Source organism: Ovis canadensis, chromosome 9, assembly GCF_042477335.2.
Source record: "Ovis canadensis isolate MfBH-ARS-UI-01 breed Bighorn chromosome 9, ARS-UI_OviCan_v2, whole genome shotgun sequence".
Lineage (NCBI taxonomy): Eukaryota > Metazoa > Chordata > Mammalia > Artiodactyla > Bovidae > Ovis > Ovis canadensis.
The window spans coordinates 88,705,458-88,729,916 of record NC_091253.1 but is presented as its reverse complement, the minus strand read 5'-3'; the positions used below and the strand labels follow the sequence as shown (position 1 = coordinate 88,729,916).

At 39.6% G+C, this 24,459-nt stretch overlaps 1 protein-coding gene across 1 annotated transcript in view; it reads right to left on the bottom strand.

The window, feature by feature from the left end:
- Positions 1 to 223: 223 nt before the first annotated feature.
- STK3 (serine/threonine kinase 3) overlaps positions 224 to 24,459 on the bottom strand; it is a 310,137-nt gene continuing 285,901 nt past the window's right edge. Inside the window, exon 11 of the mRNA XM_069600533.1 lies at positions 224 to 1,600. Within this exon, the coding sequence (XP_069456634.1) occupies positions 1,442 to 1,600 (159 nt within the window). The 3' untranslated portion in view covers positions 224 to 1,441. The remainder of the gene's footprint in view (positions 1,601 to 24,459) is intronic.

Genomic DNA, 24,459 nt, shown 5'->3' with positions numbered 1-24,459 from the left:
AACGTTGCAGACGGTGGAAGCTCTGTCAGCGTGGTCCCTGGCTGTGAAGGTTAGGAGCAGAACACTTGGGTGACAGGTAATCTGGGTTATGTTAAACCCTTGAAGGTTTACAGCTGTTATCACTGAATAATCTAGCCTGCACTGTCCTGACTAACATACCTTCCTTGCCTAGAAAAGACAATCTAGGTCGTGAGTTTTAAAAAAAGACAGAGCTGAAATGTGCTGGGTGGCACAGTAAATTTATTTGTCTTTATGATTTACACATAGTAATTAAACACACAAAAGAACAAACGCTGTCAAGATGGCCATATGTAGTTTAGGAAATGACTGGTCCCGCTTCAATCATGCAAATGTTCATTCAGCTTAGAAATGAGTTTCTTTTTAATGGTTTTAATCTTTTTTTTTTTTTCAGTCCCCAAAGCTTGCACAGATCAGTACAAACGTTTTTGCTATTTTGTTATCATCAGGCACATGATGTTTACCAATTCCCAGCAAATAAATGAAATCAACAAAAAAGTCTGGGGACAACTGAGCATTTTCACAGAAATAAAGTGATGAGCTTATTACAATTTGATACAGTTTAGCTCTCAGACCTACCCATGAAGCATGAAACAATATTAAGAATTACATTTGTCTTAAGGATTTATTTCTTTTAAAATATTCACCATACATTTTTGTGCAAGGGTTCCATTGAGTTCTTTGGTTTTAAACATTATAGCTCTGTATGACCTAAATATATATAATCCTATTTGTACCAAATGTCAGAAATAAAAAAATTAAAATTTCAGAAGGTAAAAATGGAATTATTGCTTCAGTATAAAAAAACGCCTGGCCCATTTGTGTACTATTGCTATTATTGCTTTGCTTCTATTGGAAAACTATCCTGGAAATCAAGGAATGTACCCCGTAGCTCCTGGCTTACAGTATAATTTGGTTGTACACTGTCATTTATTAATATTTCCCGACCTTCACCAAAGCTATGCTGATCTTACCCTTAAAAAACAAAACAAAATGAAATAGCATAAATAAATAAGTTTACCTAGAGGGATACAATAAATAGGCTATTAGAAAAGAATAAAGAATATTGTAACATAAAGCCCTTTGGTGCTGTACAATTAAACAATAGCTTTGGATTTTCAAGGTTTCTAAACACAGCCTTCATTTTACAACACAGTTTTAGTGCTGGTATGTAGCTGACAGATACAGAGAAGAATGCATTTCTGCTGTTTTCATCATTTAAAAATGAAAACACAGTGGAAACCGTATTAAGTTCTGTCTTCTGGGAATTCACCTGGGTTTGTACCATCATCAGTTTTTGGCTGTTGCCTGGCTGTAGAGCACAAATCTTAGAGATTAAAAAAAAATCATAATATTTCTTCAATTCTTAGTGGTTTCTTGGTCTCCAGAATAGTCATAGAAACAAACAGAAAGGAAATTAGACTCAGAAGTTTTGCTGTCTTCTTTTCTTCGCATCCATTGCGTCCAGAATGGGCTGCCTTTTCGCAGTGTATCTTTGACGAAGCTCTTCTATTTCTCGTTCCATCATGGGGTCCAGCGCTTTTAACCGCATCTGTAGTTCTTCTAAACTTAGATTTTTTAACTAGATATAGAAAAAAAAAGAAGATATTAAAATAGTAAAATTATCTATAATAGGTTAAAGTCTAATGAGTTTTAGCAGGAATATTCCAACTCTTTATATCATCTTTGAAATATGGCTCAACAATTAAAAGAGGAATTCCTTCCCTGAAGAACCTAGAAGGCACGTCTTGCAGGAACCTCAAGTAATCTGCAACAAAACAATAAAAAAATACTCTGCTTTTAGGAAAAAACAAATGAGAAAATTAAGCTAATAAAATCTATCTGGGTTTAAAAAGCCAGAAATACAAATGTACCATTGCCAACAAATAGCTTTTCAGGGTATGTTCTAGACTGCTGTTGTTGTTCAGTCGCCCAGTAGTGTCCGACTCTTTGCAACCCCATGGACTGCAGCACGCCAGGCCTCCCTGTCCCTCACCATCTCCCGAAGTTTGCCCAAGTTCATGTCCATTGCATCAGTGATGCCATCCAGCCATCTCTTCCTTTGACGCCCTCTTCTCCTTCACTCTAATCTCTCACAACCTTGCCAGCTATGGAGAGCTATGATAATCATGAACACTTGCAGAGATCACCCAAGAATGTGACAAGATTGAATACAGGGTTAAATTAACTGCTCTATTCTGCATTTTACCAAATGCTTCAATTTTAAGTACTTGGCTGATTAGAAAATCAAATTATCTAGAATACTTTAATCCCAAATTGGTTACTTTATAAGCCAGGCCAGAAAACATTCTCATTACTTTATTGTCACATGCCAATTTTAACTAAAAATAGCATTTTTCAGCTTGATCCTCCACCTTACTCATCATACCTGGCCCTAAGTGACTCTTGGTTCCAAAAGTCAAATTCATTCTCAACTGAAAAAGATCTGTCACCGCTGAGGATACTGAAAAGAATGAGTCACAGACTCTGAGGAAATGCAAAAGAGGAGCTCCAAAAATATAAGATGACAGTGTTACGGGAAAGAATGCACTGGCTCCCAGGATGATGACCCTGAAGGTGCTTACTACTTGCTCTGGTTGGTATAAGCAGTTCTTGTACCTAAAATATGCCCTGTTATTTTTTTTAGTCAAACATCACTAAAACAAAACAAAACAAATCCTAGCCTATTATATTTTATATACATGTACCTATAAAGCATAGTATTATGTTACATGGGCTTTCCAGGTGCTCAGTGATAAACAATCTGCCTGCCAATACTGGGGACATGGGTTTGATCCCTGGGTCGGGAAGATCCCCTGGAGAAAGAAGAGGCCACCCACTCCAGCGTCCTTGCCTGGGAAATGCCATGGACAGAGGAGCCTGGTGGGCTGCAGTCCACGGGGTTGCAAAAGAGTCAGACAAGACTTAGCACATACTTTCACATATTATATCACATACTTTCACATATTATATCACATACTTTCTTCACTAATTTTTAATATAAGTATTAATCTGCTATATGGTCACTACTGTTTAAATCACTCTGGGGATAAAGAATAAGCTACTGGGGAATCTTGACACTTTCTGTGATGGTGAGATGAAGGGCCAGTGGGGATCACACACAGCCACGTTTCCTTGGGAAAGACATGCCTGGGGGCTGTCTACCATTAAGATATGGTTCTACTTTGTCTTTGTGTTAGCCTATGTTACCTTTGTTATCTTTGAATTTCTGTAACACTCAAAATTTAAATACCACCATTCAGTATTTGATTCTAGAGCCATGTATTATTTTCACAATTAATTTTTATGCATGGGTTTCACGTCTACCCCAGGCAATCCCCAAATACTTAAACTTTAGACACACATCTTTGTACACACATCTAGAAACTATTAAACTATACTGTCAAATGTGAGGACACAAAGGTGAGGTAAATAGGAATATAGAATAAACGACTCAAAGGAATAGGTAACACTATAATTAGTGTATTAGTGTTATAATTAGTGTTATTTCTATAACATCACACAAAGCAAACAACTGTTGCATTAAATACCTTACACTACTTTACTGGGGCAAATTGCCCATAGTTTATAACTATTTTACTAAAGTAATGGACTGAATTCAGAAAAAAGCTACTTAGAAAACTTTTGTTCTATAACAGACTTTTATAGTATCAATATGTAAAATTTTATATTATCAATTTGTAAAACAGACCTGTGATACTGGAGAACCATTAGCTGGCATTGTTAGGGAATTATGTGTTCCACATATGAAAATTCATGGCATATCTAAATTTTAATTAAGTGATAAAACTCTTTCAACCATTTTTAACAGAAAATCCTTTATAACATATTTTACAGAATACGCTGCCTGCTAAAACACCCTTTCCTTTTGATGAATCATCATTATTAATATCTACTACTAATCTATACCATGTATTAATTTACCCTCTTCCTTTTGGTTTTATCTTAAGGAAAAGCTATCAGCTCCTCCGTATGTCTGGTAAGTGGCTCAGATGGTAAAGAATCTGCCTGCAGTGTTGGAGACCTGGGTTTGATCCACGGGTAGGGAAGATCCCCTGGAGAAGGGAATGGCAACCCACTCCAGTATTCTTGCCTGGAGAATCCCACGGATAGAGGAGCCTGGCGGGCTATAGTCCATGGAGTTGCAAAGAGTTTGACATGACTAAGTGACTCTCGCTTTTACTATCAGGCCCTTTCACTGCCATCCCTGGGTGAATATCCTTCTCTCTCTGCTCCAAGTCTGTTCACCTACTGGGAACCAGAAAAGCAATTCAACAGTCCTATCAGGCATTACACTAAATAAGAATAAATAGCTTCTGAGTGAAAGCTTGAGGCTATTTTAGGAAAGATAGAGCATGGCTTTAGTGCTGAAGCTTGTTACATGTTTTTTTTGTGTGTATGTGTGTTTAAAATTTTGGACTTTCCTGGTGGTCCAGTGGTTAAGAATCTGCCTGCCAATGCAGGGAACAAAGGTTCGATCCCTGGGCCAGGAAGATCCCACATGCTACGAAGCAACTAAGCCCGTGCGCCACAACTACTGAGGCTTGCAAGCTCGAGAGCCTGTGTTCTACAAGAGAAGCCACCACAGCGAGAAGCCCATGGACCATAACTAAAGAGTAGGCCCCACTCCTGAAACTAGAGAAAGCCCGTGTGCAGCAATGAAGACCCAGCACAACCCAAAGAAATAATAAATTAGAAAATTTTTAAAGCCTTAAAAAATTTAATTTCATATTTATGGCTGTATAAGGTTGAGGTTACAAGAAATCTGACTTTTACCTAAAATATATACACAGTTGGGGCTTCCCTTATGGCTCAGCTGGTAATGCAGGAGACCTGGGTTCGATCCCTGGGTTGGGAAGATCTCCTAGAGAAGGGAAAGGCTACCCACTCTAGTATTCTGGCCTGGAGAAGTCCGTGGACTGTATAGCCCATGGGGTCACAAAGAGTTGGACATGACTGAGTGACTTTCACTTTCACTATACATAGTTATGTTTTCTGGTGGGCCATCAGAGAACTTCAGGACTTTAACTCACTTGTTAAAACATTTATTGATATTTTCTATGGACCCAAGCACTGCAGATGCAAATATGAACAGAACACTACTTCCCGTAAGGAGCTTGCAATCTAGCTCACAAGACAGGTCCAGGCACAGCTAACTCATGAATGGAGGGGCACGCTGAGAAGCTGGGAAAGGGGATGGGGAAGGGTAACAGCGTACGCGGAGATGCATAAGGCACACAAGTGCCTGACATCTTTCGGGATGTCAGCTGACTGCTGGGTTGTAGGAAAGATCCAAGGGAGAAGGGGATCAGGAGATAAAGACAAGAAAGAGGGGAAAGGCTGGATGACTAAGGGCTTTAAATGTGCTGCTACAAAATTTGTGTAGACAAAAAAAGAAATGCTTGATAATTCTGAGCATAATTAGTGACATGACCGTATATGAATGAGCTTTAGAAAAATGTCTCCAATAGCAGGTAGGGAAAATGGGTTGCCGTCGGGGTGGGGGAATACAGGCAGGAGTTGTCAACAGGTTACTTCAGCAATCTAGTGAGAGGAAGAGGCTTGAACCAGGGAAATGGAAGCAGAGATTGAGGAAAGGGGTTAGAGAGCCTGGAAAATACAACTGATAGGGCTTTCTTTGTTCACTGACAGAGGGAGGAAGGATTAGGGACGATTCTGGCTTCAAGCTGGGGTCATGGGGCAGAGATTGACACTAATTAATAAGGGAGGGGAGAGTTAATGGCATTAAGGTGGAAGTGTCAGATGTGGATTATAATTTTGGGGTTTTAGATCTCAGGAGAAAGATTCAAGCTGAAGACAAAGACTTAGGGAATCATCAGCATTTAGTTTGTAATGAAGCTCTCAATGAGGATAAGATTATCCAAGAAGAGATTCTTCCCCCATTCTTAAGATCTATGATATCCAACAGAAAACGACCCACAAATTTTATTAACACTGTGGTCAGAGGCTTTTCTTATCTTCTTAACAGAACAGAAACGTTTATATATATATATATATATATATATATATATATATATATATATATATATATATATATATCCATCCATCTATCCATTTACTCCTAAGTAACTCTAAGATTATGGTGTCATCTAGACCCCAGAAATTGTGAGGTTAACTGGTAAAAATGTTTACTTATACAAATGGGTATGACTTACAGACATGAACTTCTGGTTGAATTTTGACTTCTGCTTCAGCCCTAATAACATATATTTAGCACTCTGTGTTTCTGTAGCCCTCAAGCCTCCACAGGCATAAAAATGGTTTGGGGTGGGAAACGCGGCAGAAACAGCTTTTCAGTCTCTTGGAAAAGAGTACGCTCAACTCCCTGGTAGTAAAAAGATCTACAAGCCAGATAAAAATATAGAGAGACTCATGATGATAAAAATTACCCTATAAAATCATACCATCCACTATCACCCTTTAAAAATGCTAATCCAAATTAAAACAATTTGGGGGGTGAGTAACACAGAATCAGAAGAAAATGCTGAGCTTCCTGAACTAATATCAATGTCACTGTGATGAAAGTTTCCTTTATTAAAATCAACTTTCTTGGAAGATGGAAATCACTTCAGAATTATGTTTATGGATTAACAGATCTTAGGTTAAATTAACTTGAATTTACATTTTTTATATAGGAAAGAAATGTTCCTTGTGAACCATCTTTCTGCATGAAACACAAAGTGGCTGTGTTACCGTAATTATCTGCCAGCTGACTAACTCCAGAATAAACGCAGAGCAAATAGTGTTGGGAGTACCAAGTCTTTGTTCTATGTCTGGGTTTAGAATTTGGTTACGTCAAGTCAAATAAAAGAATTTTAGAATATGTATACGTTGTGGGCTTTACTATATATGAAAAAATGAGTATCTGGAAATGACTTTTACATGTTTTAGGCTAATTCTATTAAACAAAATTTAGTTTTGAACTTAAATGGTGAAATAGAAGTTGCATAACTAGCAGTGATGCTTAAATCCTCAGGCCTTAACACAATGGAAGAATATACTATAGCTTGACGCTCTTTACAAACACTGGACACGTGACTTGGTTAAGGGACTAAACAAGCTGCCATGCAGTAAGGAGGAAAACTTGAAAGCAGAGAGTGAGCCCACAGCTGTTTCAAAAACACAGAGTCACAGAAAAGTCTATGCATTTCCGAACAGTACTGTTTCATTACCTGAGACATTTTTTTCCCCTCTTCATAATTCACATTCCCTATTCTGCTCTTCTTGGCCATTTGAAATGACAAATATCAGGGGGCAAGACATACTACTAAGAGCAGAGAATAAACCCGGTTTCCATAAGAGGGTTTAAACAGAGACTGGGTATATTGAATTATATGGGCCTAAGAGAAATAGATTTTGAGATCTGGGATTATTAAAAGTCATTGCATATGACTAAATCATTTATTTAGCAGAAACATAAAGCTGGGTTTAGTTAAGCCTCACAGAATCTCACTCTAAGAGAACCCTAGAGATGATCTACTCTAACTTCCTTATTTTAGGGGAGGAAACGAGAGCTAGCCTGCTCAGAGTTATACTCCTGGTTAATAGCAGAGACATGACCCAACTCTTAGGTCAAAGCTGTTTTGTTTTGTTTTAAATTATACCAAGTCTGATATTCTTAATCTAGCACAGCCAGAGAGTTCAAAATGTTAAGTCACTTCAGAATGGGGGTGTGATACTGAGAAACTTCTAGGGTCTTCAACCCAAACTAAAAGGAAAAATGGTTTTTAAATATTCAGCTATAAAGGCCACACTGAGCAGAAAATGCCACATTTGACATTTCTACTGAGCCGTCTCTTAAAATGGAATAAACTGCGGAAGTTCAGCAAGAGAGGGAATGGCTCTCCTCTTTAAGGTTCAGGCTGGTAAACTAGGATCTCTCAGCTCTTACAGAAAGTTTAGGTGAAAAACTCTTAAGAAAAACTGGAAACTTTCAAAGAATAACAATTAGATAGTTGAGTGGGTGGATACTTGTGTATAAGTTAAATGGAAAAGTCAAAACTACTTTTCAATAGGAGTAACACTGTGTTTGAAAATAGTATCATTTGGTACATGAGTGACAGCTTGAATAAGCAGCTCATTTTGTTACTGATAGTCCTAGATTATCACATTTTAATCTAAGAGGTAAGAAGATTACAGCTCAATATACTAAAATATTTTTTCAGTATGCTTTAAAAAAAATCCAAGACAGGTATGAAGATTAATAACTCACCAGCTCTTACATAAAATAGTAGCATGAATAACTCAGTGATGTAAAAAGGTAGCAAATAAGATTAAATCAATCCACAGATAATTGACAGTTTAAACTTTTAATAAGCATTATTTCTGAACTCTATGAGACGTATTGAAAAGTTGCTAATTATTATTGATCAGGAAGAACTGTTATCAATAAAATCAGAACTTTCAAGTTTATGTATCTAGTCTGCTATTAAAACCTAAAATGTTATATTATTTTGTTTTGTCAAAAACAGTCCTAGTTAAATGAGGGTTTTTTTTTTAAGTCTTAATCTCAAAAAATAGCAGAAACAAGATCATGAAGTTTTAAAATGCTTAAGTGTGGTAACACTTCTATACTTAATGGGTCTACAAGTTGCTAGTATAATCAGTCAACTCAGACCGTCAAAATGAAGCAAACAGTTTTACATGTAAATGTTAATACCATCAAAGACTCAATCAAAAAAACTTTGTCTCAGGTTGGCTGTGTTTACTGGGGAAACACACTCTTCCTAGCAACTGTTTAAATAAATCTCACAGATGCTACAGACCTTATTAGTGGTCTGTGATTAAAAAAATATGGATTGCTAATACTGTATCCTGACTCATCTATTTTCCCATCTGCTAGCAATTGTAACAATACAAACTATCAACAGAACGGCTAACAACAATAATTTTCTATGGCAACTTTGATGCTGAATCGCCTATAGCATTTTGTAGGATTTACCACTGCACGCCTCAAACTGTTTTGAGTTGTCTGTGGCATGGAGCAACATATTCCTTTCCCCCGCTATATTCCACTTTAGTTCAAATTTTTACTGTGTTGAACAGAATCTGGTTTGGTTTCATTCAACACTATTCATGGAGCCACCACATCATTTCACTAACAATGAGAGCGGGAGACACACCGAAGTACTAACAGAAGTCTACTCAGGCCCAGTGGTAAGTTCACGTATCTGTGAACAGGTAAGGGGCCTTCTGCTAAGCAACAGCGAAGACAGGCAGCACTTAAAAAAAAAAAAAAAAAGTAGTTAAAGACGTCAATATATTGAGGAATTTCCTGATTTAATTTCTGGCATTGAGAAGAATACAATAAACGAGCTCTCAAGTCAATTCAAAATTCTACGAAGCTTTCTTAAAAGCTTCACAGTACATATACATTTAAAACACGTATTTACAAAACTAATGAGGAAAGTGATAATTTCAGACTCGAGACCTTACGGAAGGAAGGCTGAATTCCTCACCATATACATTCTTTAAAATCTACATTAAATCTACTGGCAGAGTTTTCCTCAGACAGACACTCTCTATTTATCTGGATGGGGGATTGTACATATAACTCTGTTTGGGGCTGAGTACCCTCATCTACAGCTGAATGACTACAAGAATTCCGGGATTATAACTGGAAATTGAATTAAGCATCTGTTTGACCTCAGAGCATCTAAAGTAACTGTAAGACATTTAGATCTTTTCATTCCTGAAGAAAAGGGAGAGCTTCCCTTTCGTGGCTGAGGGGAAAGTGCCAATTACTGATCCCTTACCAGGGGTCAGACACCATCCTGGGTCCTGGGCAGTAAGTCACTTAATCCTAACAGTCACTTTACAGGGTAGCTGTTACCAGCTCTGTTTTAGAGACTGGTGTGACTCACCCCAGGTCACACGGCTACCGGAGTTTCTGCATGCACTCAAGGACAGCATCAAATCCACCCACGTAAGTTTGGACTGGAGCCTAGTGAGAACAATTTCTTAGGCCTCCCAAGAACTACAAAAGCACTTCAAAGGCCAATTATCAAAAGGTTTTTTTTTTTTTTAATAGATTGTTTATAGATTAAAAACAGGGAAACATTTTAAAAATCCCACCTTTCCTCTCTAGATTGCACCTAGAGGAATACTTTACTTTCAAGATATTGATGTGTTTTTGAGGCTTCCCAGGTGGCACAGTGGTAAAGAATCCACCCGCCAGTGCAGAAGATTTAAGAGATGCAGGTTCGATCCCTGGCTCGAAGTGTTCTTGCCTGGAAAATTCCATGGACAGAGAAGCCTGGCAGGCTACAGTCCATGGAGTCACAAAGAGTCGGACACGACTGAGCACACACACGATGTATATTAGCTATAATTGGCCTTATAAATAAGCACGTGTATGTTTATGAAGGAGTCTTCTATTTAATCAGCTCTCTAGAAATATAAACACATTTTACATAGCCCTCTGGGATAGATGCCACAATTTAATCAATAAAGAGATACGCCGTGACAAAACTAACATGACCCGTCCCCTTGACACAGAAGCAACATAGCTGGCGTCCATTCACACTGTCCCATAGTTGGTCTGACACATTATTTGGCTTGGATCCAGCAATGAGCTACAAGCTGATGGACATTACTATGGTTATCTTCTCCTACAGAAACCTGAGCCACCCATGTAAAAAAAAAGAACCATGAAATTTCAGTTGTGTTCCTCAATGGCAACTGAACACCCATTCCTTTTATGCCTTTCAGTTTCTAGTAAGTAGTTTTGTCTGCTAAAAATACCAGGAAAAACTTAATTCATGAATAACTCTGCTATACTGTAAGAAGCTCAAAAATTCCAGGCCCAGAACAAAAAAAATATGAGTAACTCGGAACCAACCACCAATTAAATTTCTCCATATCTATTAAGGGGCAGATGAAAAAAGCTCTATTAGCTCTGATTCCTTATATTAGTGTTTTTGATGAACACTTTGAACAGTTTTTAAAGCACCGATAAGTCACACATGAGGGATTAACGAATTACATGATTAACTTTCTTTATATACTATGTAACTAGTTTCTTTAAAACTTAATTATATGACTAGTTATGGACGATCACAAACGTTAAAAGAAAAACATAACTATTTAAAATGTATCTGTAACCAGCTTACTGGCCAAATCTTTGTGTTAACTATAGTATAAACAGTTTCATTTCTTCAATCACACTTCTTCAACTATGCTATGCCAAATTTCCCTGACACATCCCTTAAGGAGTCTTGTGGAATCAATTGCATTGATTTTTGGTCACTTTTCATTACTGAAAGTCCACTTATAAATTTCAATCTCATACTAAATATGGGCTTCCCAGATGGTGCTAAGCAGTGAAGAACCCACCTGCCGATGCAGGAGACAGGAGACGTTAGGTTTGATCCCTGGGTTGGGAAGATCCCTCCCACTGAGTCTGGGCTTGCACAGAAAGACCAAGAGACTGTGGGAAGGGATGCTGGGTGCATCCAGAACCTTCTCCCCACCTCTTTTCAATTTCAGGGTCTACTTCCTCTCTGGTTCTGGGAGCTGGGAAAGAGAGAAGGACCTTTTGATCTAAATGGCTCCATGTCAGCTGCAGGGAGGTTTCCCTGGTCCTGCTCTGGCTTGGCTGATTACTGGGGCTGGAGCACAGAAAGGGTACGTGTATGTGTGGATTCCCAATGTGGGGGTTGGCATCACCCTGGTGCTCACCCTTCCTGGAGAGGGGCTGCACTTGGGGTGGGATATTGTCTCCTCTGGCCTGGAAGCTGTCTCAGCAGCATAATGACTTCTGATCTCCATTTTTAGAGCCACAGAGATCGCAGAGGTTCTTTTCTACACCCTCCAGGGCCACCAGGACTACAGAAGGCCAAGGGCCCCTAGTCCCTTCTTTCCTAGAACACTACACCTTGATCCTGAGTTATCCTGCAGGCCTTGGTTCCGCCAACACAAGTCTTTGGGAGAAAAGCAGACATCTCCGTTAATACACCCTCCAGACTCCCAGGAACTTGCCTATCTGCTTCAGTGGTAGTTGGTGGGTCTCCAGGGTCAACCAGCTTAGCGAGCAGCTGGCTGGAACACCCGATGCCAGTCTCCCTTTCCTGTAGGCACACCAATCTCTACAAACGGCAATCCAGAAGCATCCCATGCCCACCTTTAAGCAAGGAAAGGGCACTTTCTTCCCCATCTACTAACCACTAGACTGTGAATTACATTAGGATAGGAACTTTGGCAAATAGTTGTATCCTCAGTGTCTAGTCAGAGCAGGTACCTGATAAAAGTATACTGAGTAAATGAAGAATGGTGGGGCTCTTAGTAAACCCTGGAAGGAGGTGTCTGGTCTCAATGGCTGGTAGCCCTCTTTAGAATACACCATACCTAAGAGTCTGCTGTTTTTGGTTGTGGACAAGAGTGCTTATGTGTGGCAACAGGAAAAGTACTTTCAAAGCTATGGTACATATCTGTTCACTCTAAAAATATGAAAAAAGTGTGTGTGTGGTATCAAGTAGGCGCATGAACAACTGAGGTAAAGCAGAAAGAGCATTTGGGAAAATCAGAGACATTATCCAGCAAATTTCATTTATTTTACTACAGGACAGGCCCATGCACCATCACATGTTTATTCTGCAGGTCTGATAACACATTTGATTTTGATGTCAACTCCTTATTGTCTTAGAGAAATGGCTTCTGTCACAAAGGGTTTCAAAATTGACAATGAATACCATAGTTTACTCCTTTGGCAAACATGTTCAGAAAGAAGCGCTTTGGGAGGGCATAGTTCTTACTAATACCACTGAGAGCATACAACCATTTATACTATTTTCTGCTGCAGCAATATCGTAATACTTAACCTGACCATTTAAATTATGTCTATCTGCAAATCATGAAGGTGCAAAATTTACTTAGCCCATCTATAAAAAGGGTTTTAAAATAAAATAGAGGTCAACTGAAAACCACATATCATGAAACTCAGGTCGTAATACATGACTTATTAAAATAGAAAAGCAACACCTACAAATGAACAGGATTCCAAAAACTTTAGTTTTAAGGCACTGAATCTGTAGTTCCTTTAAGACACAACAGAATAAAAATCATGGTCTAATACCTACTTATAAAATAACGTGAACTCAAAGTGTGGTAAAAAGCTTTTAAAAACTTAGAAAGCAACAGTAAATTGTGAGCATAGTTCTTCATCCTCACTTGCCACATGAGCTTTAGAAAATAAAATTTACCAAAAAGGAAACATTTTAACATAATCAACAATTTTAGAATGGCATAATTTGTGACTAAAACAGTACTTTTAATTTCCCAGTATTAATAGTATTTTAAATTTTAATTAATTAAATTAATTTTTAAATTTATTTGAATATAAACATTCAATTAAAAACCCATGAATATAAATTTTTTTAAAAACCCATGAAGAAATTCAGGAATTTAAAAGGACAAGGAGAAAAAAAAGGATAGGAGGGCACCTATGAAAATGTTAAAATATAAAATCCCTCCCTATTTTAATAACAATCAATCTTGTGGAAACATAAAGGCAAAACCAAGTGAATAAAACTGAACCTGAAGGCTTCTGCCCTTATTGTTTCATTAATAGTTGTTTTAAAATATGTTCATAGTGCTACTAACTTAAAGTAAGAGAAAATATAAAATGAGACTAAGTGAAAATAAAATTGGCTAGTTATTAACTGAAATGCATCTTATGAAGGAGGCCTCAACTATTAAATCTAAGTGTAAATGTTTCACACTTATAACTTTCTGGTTTAGGGAGAAGACAGCAGTGTTTGTGTGTTACACCGTCATCTTAGCTAATATGGATGAAACACTGAAAATAAAGATGAGAAGTAACACGCCAGTGTCATCTGCAAACCAAAAGCTTAGAGTACCAGTTTACCGCAAACTAAAATTTTCACACTTAGGTGCCTCTAGTAAATGAATGTTTCCCAAAGGCTTTTAAAAAAAATTTGAGAATGCCATCAAATTAGAATTTTAAAAATTATTTTTATCAACTAATAGAGAACATGGCGGAGAAGGCAATGGCACCCCACTCCAGTACTCTTGCCTGGAAAATCCCATGGGCGGAGGAGCCTGGTAGGCTGTAGTCCATGGGGTCGCGAAGAGTCCGACACAACTGAGCAACTTCGCTTTCACTTTTCACTTTCATGCACTGGAGAAGGAAATGGCAGCCCACTCCAGTGTTCTTGCCTGGAGAATCCCAGGGACGGGGGAGCCTGGTGGGCTGCCGTCTATGGGGTCACACAGAGTCAGACACGACTGAAGTGACTTAGCAGCAGCAGCAGAGAACATGGCATCAAAATTTTGTTTAACCCCACCTTGTAAAATGAATTAAAAGGAAGCATTTTAACATAATCAAGTTAACAAACATTGTTCCAAATGTTCCCAGAACTTTTCAGCGCTGAGAGGGACCAAGGTGCACCTCCTTCAGAAGCAACAAGACTTCTGACTTGATCTTCCTTGAGCCAAACACCTCTTTCTGAGTGGACTCACGACTATAAGGACATGAACTGCGACTGAGGGGATTTCATGAAGACGAGACTGTCTCACTTTGCATCTGCTGGAAGCCAGGAGACTGTGGTCCCCAGTGGAACTTAGTGGATCAGAGTTTGAGCTCTGGTTTGAATAATATACATTAATGTAATGTAGTTCTGCTAGTAAATCTTTACATCTTATTTTTCAGTATGAAATTTCAGCTCAGTCTTAAAAAAAAGTCCCATTTTAAAAAGGATAAGAGGAAAAATGCATCTTTAATTAGTGACCAAATAAAAGACATACTGTTGGTTTACCTCCTGCGGAAAAGTTACAAAAAACCTATGGGGCTGTTAAATTCAATGTGCTTGTGAGGAATGTTCTATAAGAGGTTGTTAGCAAGTGGCTGACATATGTGTTATTCACAATAGCTAATCCACTTGGATCATTACTCTGAAATTATTTTGTATTAGCATACAGTATTAGGCAATTCCCAATTCTGAATAAATGACCTAACAGACTCAGTGACTGGCTGCCTGATGCCACCAGATGCCAGAATCCTCCGTAGCCCTCTTAAGACACAAATACTGTGAGTGAAATTTCCTTTTCCTTATTAGATTCAGAGTAGAGGTGCAATACCAGAAAGCATGAAATAATTAAAAAAAAAAAAACAACTGCACTCAAAGGAACCACCTTCAAACGAACTCAAGTACTGCAAGCTAGTCCACACTGTACTGCCTGTTTCTGGATTCCCATGATATCCAGCCTAAACGAGGACCATCCACGTGAACAAACGTCTTCGTGCCACGGTTCTTCTAACCCAACTGGATGATCCGTAACTGGGAGGCTCACCCTCAGTCCTGCTGCCATCGGTGGGCGTCCCTCTTCAGCTCCCTGGCGGCTGTGAGAAACAGGCCTGGCCCGAGCCTTGCTATCCTCGCCCAACGGTGCTCACTGCCTCATCGCGCCCAGACTTACCACCAGCCTTTGAAGCAGACCATGCACATTATGTTGGCCCAACCTGATACTTGGAACAGACAGCTGTGCTGAACCATGTTGTCCGAGGAGAGAGGCCTCAAGTATTGAAGCAGCTGCAGATTTTGCCAATTATCTCCTAATTTTTCAATCACCCGAAACTTTGTTTTTCATTAGCCTTTAATGAGTATCATACTAAACTATGCCACCTAATAACAGAGAGGGCAAATTACCCACTAGGCTGTTTTGAGAGACTGACGGCAGTAGAAGTTTCCCCATCCCCTGTCAAATCTCTGACTATAAAAAAAAAAAAAAGATGCTGTTTATTGATTCTGAAGCACTTGGTTGGATGTTAACCTTGCAGAGTTATCACAGATTGAATAATTGGTAGTTATATTGTAAAACCTCTTAAATCCCATTAAGAAATTAACATACAGGATATGAGGGTAGTGGAAATGGAAGCAATAGGAGGCAATAAAATGAAATCCTCATAAATCAATTGATCGTAATGGGTAGGGCTCTTCTGGAAGGAGCAGGGGGTGGAGTGAAAAGTCTGATTGACTGCAAGAGTATGAACGTTTATGGAAGATGGGAACTGGCTTGCAGCTCAATCCCGGATCCATGAGAAGGAAGGAAGATGAGTCACTATCAGATCAACGGTATCTGGAACTGAGAAAATAGGATGCCACTGAGGCTCCACACTAGTGGTAGGTCCTGAATGCCTCTCACAAAGGCAAGATAAGATCTCAGGTTCTAGGAAAGGGCTAGGTCACTGGCTATCCGGCACCCTCTAGTGGCCAGATTTGGCACCACGTTTCTGCCTTTTAAGAGCATAAACCTGTTTTTTATTTTTTTTCTCGTCTTTGAAGTGTGTGTGTGTGTGTGTGTGTGTGTGTGTGTGTGTGTATGTGTGTCCCTCAGTCGTGTCCAAAGGAATATGACTGCTGGCCTATAGGCAGGTGGAAAACTACTTATTAGGTATAAAAATTTGACACCCAAAAAAGTAAGCTATTACAATGATTCAAAGAAAAAATGTTCCTTTGAGTATATATAAAATCCCATGGGTGAAGCTACTTAAATGGAAAGATGCAGTCAGTATTTAGCTATTTAAAATTTAATTCTTTACAGGTACTTACTTTACAAGAAATATTCTTTCATATAGGGATACGTGTTGCTGGAAAGTTCATGTACATAACAGCTAACAAGGTTTAGCACTTGGTAGACACTATGCTAAGTGTTATCTCATTTAACAGGTACTAATCCTATGACACAGTATTATTAATGTCACAATTTTTTTGGACTTTAAATTGTCAGAAGCAGCAAGAGCTTACACATGGAAGACATTTAGCCACTAAAAGGTATGATGGGGATTTGAATCCAAGGCAATCTAAATTTGGAGCTGGCAGTTTTAAACATTACACTACATATAGATACATAATTTATCAGCCATTTTAAATCTAGGTTTAGATTAGCACAGGGACAACTGAAATCCTTATCCCAGTCAAGGGTTCATTCCCTACAACGTTTATTCATGCACATTTGACAGTGGACGGGGAGTTTAGAGTTGGCCACAAGAGCCTGAGATCTAGTATTTTTCAAATCACAAAATATTTAAAGATACTTATAATTTACAAGGCATGTTTACATTATAAGATGAACCTCACAGTAACTCTGTGAGATGGGACAGATAATTCTGTAAATAGGTATTATTCTTACTTTACAGATAAGAGTAATGAAGATTTAGTGATTGGTTAACTTCCTTAGGTAAACTTTCCTCAAAATCTAGATAGCCCAAATGACTGTAGAATGAATTAGCCTCAGTCTATAATCTTTATCCTATTACAAAGAAAATAAAAAATGAGAATTTCCATGATAAACTAGAAGAAAATTTTACCTATGCCAGACAACTTAGTTTCAGTTTATTTATCCACAGTAAATAATTCAACAGTAATTACTATTGCTGAACTTGCTAAAATTCATGGAAGAAGGAAATAAAAATCAGAAAGTAAAAAACCATAGGGGAAAAAAAAAGAACAGATATGAATCATAAAATCCTCATTGAGTTGGGAGCAGAACAGTCCAAAAATTATGAGGTTAAGGTGAATGATCACATAAAGTACTTAGCATTTTAAAATTCTTTAATTTTGTAAAGTGCCTTCAAAAAATTGTGATACTTTTTTTTTCATAACCCCTAAGAGATCAGTGGGAGGCATAATAGCCTCTACATGGCAGATTTCAAGAACATTTCACAGCACAAAAGTACTATGAAAGTGAGCTATTACTTTTGTTGAATAGAAAATAACTTGTGATTCTAATCACAGGACAAAGCCCCCACTTCTTTCTGAATATAAAGCAGTGCAGTTTAGACACATTCCTGCTCACTCATCTTCCACACCCCCTGTTCTAATGGAAGACACATGCCTCCCTCTGATCCAGGGCCAGACAGCCCTGGAGTGGGCTCAGAAACCTCACTACACGGTTATCTTCCTTCTCTCACGCTCCTTCAAACTCTGTCTTTAGCACCAAAATCGAATACTTTCTAAATATATCCGATCTTAAACAGACCAAGAAAAACAGACTTGTCTTCAATTTCACCCACCCCTCCCCGCTGTCACAATTTCATCCCTCTTCTCTTAAAAGCCAAACTTCTCAGAAATGTGGAGGGAAGTCTCTACTTTCTAAACTGGGAATCACACTTCAGCTCCCTCCATACTGCTCCTGCCCACATCAGATTCTCCAAACTGCTCCTGTTAGGTCACCAAAGTCGAGTGAACGCTTTCCACTTACGGATAATTTGACCCCTCAAGCTGCGCTTGATACCTTCTTCACGGCTTCATTCTTATTCTTCAGATCCTAGCATTTAACAGGTGCCTATCATATGCTTCTTAAATAAACTAGTAGCCAGAAATAGGCAGAGGAATATTTCCATAGTCAAAAAGCTACAAAGATGCATAAATCTCTAAAAATGATTTTTGGGGTCTACAGTTCATTCTGATTCTGTTTAATTGTGAGGTGGAACTTCGTCTTGGCCAGGCACTAACAAGCTTGAATTCTTAAGAATCAGTGTGTAATTTTTTAAAAGATCTGACTACCAAGGACAAAAATAATGTAACTATGTTAGTAATATCTGCTACTAGTAGATATTAACAAGGGATGATACATCATCATCCAACCTGGGAACATTCCTAATACATTTCAAAAACCACCATGAAGGATTCTATTTATCAGTTTATCAGTGTTTATCATCCCGATGACATATTTAAAGATAAATATGAAACAATACAATATTAATCATTAAATGTTACTGTGATGAAATTTCCTGAAATCAGAGGCCATCTGTTTATCCACATTCAACAAGCTAATAAAATGTCTTAATCAATGGATTAGCATAATTCTCAAGTCTTATTAGGAATCTCAATTCAAATGGTTAACATCCTTTTTTAAAAGACATTTTATTTTATATTGGAGTAATGCCAATTAACAATGTTGTGATAGTTTCAGGTGGACAGCAAAGGGACTTGGCTCGGTCATACATACACATGTATCCATTATCCCCCAAACTCCCCTCTCATCCAGGCTTCCCACATAACACTGAGCAGAGTTCCCTGTGCTACTACAGTAGGCCCTTGTTGGAAAATGGTTAACATGTTAATGCTGGGTAGAGGCCAGAAGGCTGGTGGACTCTCAAATGCACAAACCTGAAAGGACTGTGCTCAGGTGTGAATATAACCTTGATCAAAAGCACCAAGGGGCTAGATGAAGAGGCAGAATGCAGAACACCCATTTGCACAGAAAATTAACGGGGGAAGAGACTGGCAGCAGAGATGGCCCCTCTGAGCTTCCCTCAAAGGCCTGATGGAACGTGATGCTCTAGTTCAGTTTAAAGAGAACTACCAAGACCTACAGGGGCTCCTACACCTTAGACACATTTCAAGGCAAAAGAAGATATACTGGGCAGAGAAAACCCCGGATTTAACATTTAATTCAACATATACTTCATGTCAGTTACAAGTTTTTATTCAAACCAGTGGGAGAGAAAAGTTTCGTGTCCCACACGTATTCAACATAATGCCCTTTTTTTCCCCCAGACAATTTGTCAAAACCAGAGGTACGGGATAAGGTGAGAATCTTGCAGTGCTTTTCTTACAGACATGAGACTTCCCTCGTGGCTCAGATGGTCAAGAATCTGCCTGCAATGCAGAAGTCCCGGGTTCAATCCCTGGACCGAGAAGATCCCCTGGAGAAGGGAATGGTTCCCACTCCAGTATTCTAGCCTTGAAAATCCCATGGACAGAGGAGCCTGGTGGGCTACAGTCCCTGGGGTCACAAAGAGTCGGACACGACTGAGCGACTAACACATATGAAGACTTGGGAACACCTTAGTCCAATGCAGAGAACTTCAATGCCCCACAAGCTCTGATACTGAGCAGAGTTGGGATTATACTGGTTGGGTGATGAAAGGTCCAAGGTGATTATCGGGACTAATCAGAATTGGCAAGGGCACTGACATGAGGGTATAACCCTGTAATAGAGTTATACTATATTTATCAGCAGTCTTAAATGACTACAGGTAAATGTTCTGGTTGTGTGGCCCCCCTACCACCCTTGTAACCAAGATTTTCATTCCAATAGAAAGGGGAGAAAAAAAAATTGACTCCAGGTGGGAAGTGTTGCCTCTCTCTCTCTCTGAGAACTGACAACCACGTTACCAGGAAAGCCCTGGTGGCTCAGCAATAAAGAACCCGCCCGCCAGTGTAGGAGACCTGAGTTCGATCCCTGGGTCAGGAAGATCCCCTGGAGAAGGAAACGGCAACTCACTCCAGTATTCTTGCCTGGGGAATCCCATGGACAGAGCAGCCTGGTGGGCTACAGTCATGAGGTTGCCAAGAGTCAGACACGACTTAGCAACTCAACAATAGCAGCAACCATATTACCAGCAAATGGACAAGGCAAATACAAGAACAGATATGAGTGTTTCAATGAAAACAAAGCTTCCCCCAAACTGAATTCATTTCAAAAATAACCAGAGCCAAAGTTATTTTTCTAGCCTCTCCCTGAGTTCTCTGAGTTCCTTAACATCTATAACTTATATCACTACCAGCACACACCCTTTAACTGCAGCTCCCTGGTAGCAGAGGTGCACCTCGATGCCCAGACTGAGTGAAGGCTCCCACACTCCTCCTCGCCACAAATCCCGCCCGTGGCTTCCTCCCCAAGGGTCCATGAGCTGTTCATTCCGTACTTCCCGTCTCTGCTCTTCACCACCAGGGGCCACTCCTGTGGTCTGGCTGCAGGACGGGCTTGAGAGAGACCTCCATCCTTTTCCAGGCAAGAGTACTAGAGTGGGTTGCCATTCCCTTCTCCAGGGGATCTTCCTGACCCAGGGATGGAACCCGGGTCTCCAGCATTGCAGGCAGACGCTTTACCTTCTGAAGCACCGGGGAAGAACTGAGAGAGGCTGGCCTGGCACAATCACTCGTGAAGGAAAAGAAGGGATAAGGAAGAGAGAGGGCACAGGAAAAGGCTCCAGGAGTCTGTTCCAGGTTTCTCACCCTTGGCAGTGTTGATACATTGGGCTGGACAGTTCTTTATTATGGAGGTGGCCCTGTGCTTTTCAGAAGGTTTAGCAGCATCCCTGGCTTCTACTGATGAGATGCCAGTAGCAGTTTCCCAGCTGCAGGAACCAAAAATGCCCAGATATTAACAAGTAGGCCCTGGAGGCAAAATCAACCCTGGCTGACAACTAATGATCGTCTCTGAGGGTCTCAGACATAAAAAGGACTAGGAAGAAAACCAAAGAGAAAGAAGGACTCGTGGGCTGTGTGTGGGAGATGCCAGTGCCTTTTGGCAATGTGCTTCTCTCTCTTTTGCATATTACTCAATGTAATGGAAAGTTTGGAGTGGGCACAAGGATAAGGACACTAGAGATCAGAGAAGAGGGTGATCTCAACCTCAGATAGCCTCAACCTCCTCAAATAGGAAAGAATCCCAACCTCAAACAGCCTGCCCCTCACTGGCCAGGGGATCGCCATGCTGTCTTTGCGAGAGTCCTCAGAGTCTGTTTCTTTAGGCTCTGGCTTGTAAAGCCCATCAGAAGGCAGAATGAGACTGAGATCTGAGGGTGAGGCAGGGGAAGGGGTGAGGCGTGAAGAGGCACAGAAGGGCTTGCCAGAGCTAACCTAAGCTTGAGACAGGTCAAGGCAGCATTCTGGGCAGACAGTAAAGAGCTGATGCGCCTGAGAGTGTTGCAGTGCAGCTTCTTAGCCAACCTGTTCCAGGCCAGGTGCCCGGGGTTCTCACTGAGAGATCTGGGAGAATCTAGGAAGAGAAGACCCTTAATACTCCCCCAGGGTTACCAGAGGGACTGTGGGCAACTAAAACCAACGTCAGGAAAGGGGAAGGACATTTTCTTTCCTGCCGAGTTGTTTATTAAGTTGTATGACTTGAAGAAATCCATCCATCAGGTTCTGAGACTCTCAAATAAAACAGAAACACTACAGCTCATCTCAGGGTTGTTCTCAGATCACATGAGACCACAGATGTGGAAGGCCCAGCACAGAGGGCAGCGCAGCTGGCTCCCTGCCCTCTTGTTTTCCAGTCTTTTCAAACTCTTTCCCTTTCAGCTTACGCACATGCCCACATCCACGTCCAACTCTACACCAGAGCCATCCTTCATCTGCTCTTATAAAGTTTATCTCCAAGCTTCTGTCCTCATCCTGTTCCGGGACTTTCCTCTCTCCCTGTGTTCCTGATGACGTGGCAGTGGTACCTACTGATGAAGGCAACTACATTCATTCCACTCATCTCCGACAGAGGAGTGCATGGGTGGCAACGGGCAGGATGCAGAAAAAAGGACGTCAGCCGTGAGGACGGCGAACTTCATCACTGCTTCGCCCTGGGCAGCTCCGCTTATGAAGGACTTTCTGTGTGACAGTGCAGGCATGTAGTTTAACAGGAAACTTGAGAGGCAGGTAAAGGATTAAAAAGCATATCAGGAGCTCAGCTTTGGTAGGTCAGAAAAAGCTCCTAAAAAGCTAACTCTTTCACAAAGAACTGCTTTAAACTAATTCATTCACAAAGAACAATCTTAAACTAACTCTTTCACAAAGGACAACCTGAAACAAACTTAAACTTTCAAAAAACAATTACAGTAACAACAAAATGAGTCACTAAAGGCTATGAAGAGTAAACATAACACATTCTTTCTCTCCAAAGTAAAACATTTACAATGTCTGGGATATGATCCAAAATTACTTGACATATCAAGAATCAGGAAGATGTGATCCACTCTCAAATGAAAAGAAAATCAACTGACACCAACCTTTATATGATCCAGATATAGAAACTGACAGGACTTTAAAGCAGCAAGAATTATACTCAGTGAGGTAAGAGAGAATATGAATGAAAAAAGGGGAAATCTCAGCAGAGAAATAGGAAATATAACCAAAAAACCAAATGGAAATTTTAGAACTGAAAAAGTTCAATACCTGAAATAAAAACTTACTGGATATGCTTAATAGCAGAAGAAAGATGACAAAAGATCTACTGGAAAGAGACCAATAGAAATTACCTAATCCAGAGAGAAAAGATTGGGGGGAGAAAATGAATGCAGTTTCCGCAACCTTTGGGATAATGTCAAAAGGTCTAACAGGTTATCTGGAGTCCTGAAAGGTAGGGAATGAGAAACGGAGGGGAAAAAAAATCTGAAGAAATAATAACCAAATATATCTCCTAATGTGGTATAAGAAATAAACTTACAGACTCAAGAAGCTCATGAGCTGTCAAGAAAATTAACAACATCAATCACAAAAATCTATGCCAAGGTCCACTGAAAACAAACAAACAAAAATCTTGAAAGTAGGCAGAAAAAAAAGTATACATTATATATAAGAGATACATAAGAATCCCCTGTATATTACACCACAGACTTTAGAAAATATGGAGACCAGAAGACAAGTAGAACAACATCTTAGATGCTCTGGGGGGAAAGTATACTTCACTTTAAATATAAAGGCACAGATGGGTTAAAGTAGATGAATATAAAAGGATAAAGCAGACAATCAGTAACACAAGAAGGATGGAGAGGCTATATTAATATCAAGAGGAAATACAGGCTATCACTTGCCTAGCTGAGAAAATATAATTAAAAAAACAAAACAAAACACTTACCAAGAAGAAACAGAAAAGCTTCTTCAAATGTGCGGAAGGACTGAATTCACACTTCATCAGATAATCTAGATGACCAGGGCTCTCTCTAACAACCTTGACTGGCACACATCACAACTATCGCAGAGGCCACTGAGAGAGAGACCCAACCTTTGTATGCTCTCCACTACCGTCTCGCCACCCACACAACGAAACCCACCAGAAATAACAATAATCTACTAAGTCAGAGATTCTCTATTTAGGGGAAAGATTCAGGCTCTGCTCTTACATCACAATTGGCAGAGGGAAAGACACATACACACACAAACACACACACACAAAGCACATATGGCAAAATGCTAATATTTGTTCGGTCTAGGTGGTGAATGTGTTTACTGTACTGTTTTCAGCTTAAAAAAAAAAATTCCTCAATGAAAAAAATTTGGAGGGAAAATGAGCCAGAAGAACTTTATTCCAAATACCCTTTTCTTTCTTATCTTTCAGTATTTTCTAGTTGGCAGGAGGTGGGATGTCAGAGTACCAGGCACATATTTTGAAAAAGAACTGCATATGATTTTGATATATACATTGGTCACTGAAAAAAAACCCCATATAGATAAAACAGTCGGAATTATGTGTAAAGTCTTCTATTTAGAGATTATAGAGTCTAGGAATCTTTCATCAAGCTGCTTTTCATTCATTCACAATTATTCCCTGAACCCCTGTCATGTGGCTGGTGCAGCCGTGGACACTTTGGAAGAATCCTGGTCTCCGTTCCAGCGAAGAGACAGGAGCAAAAATGTATGTTGCGGCGTCATGCTA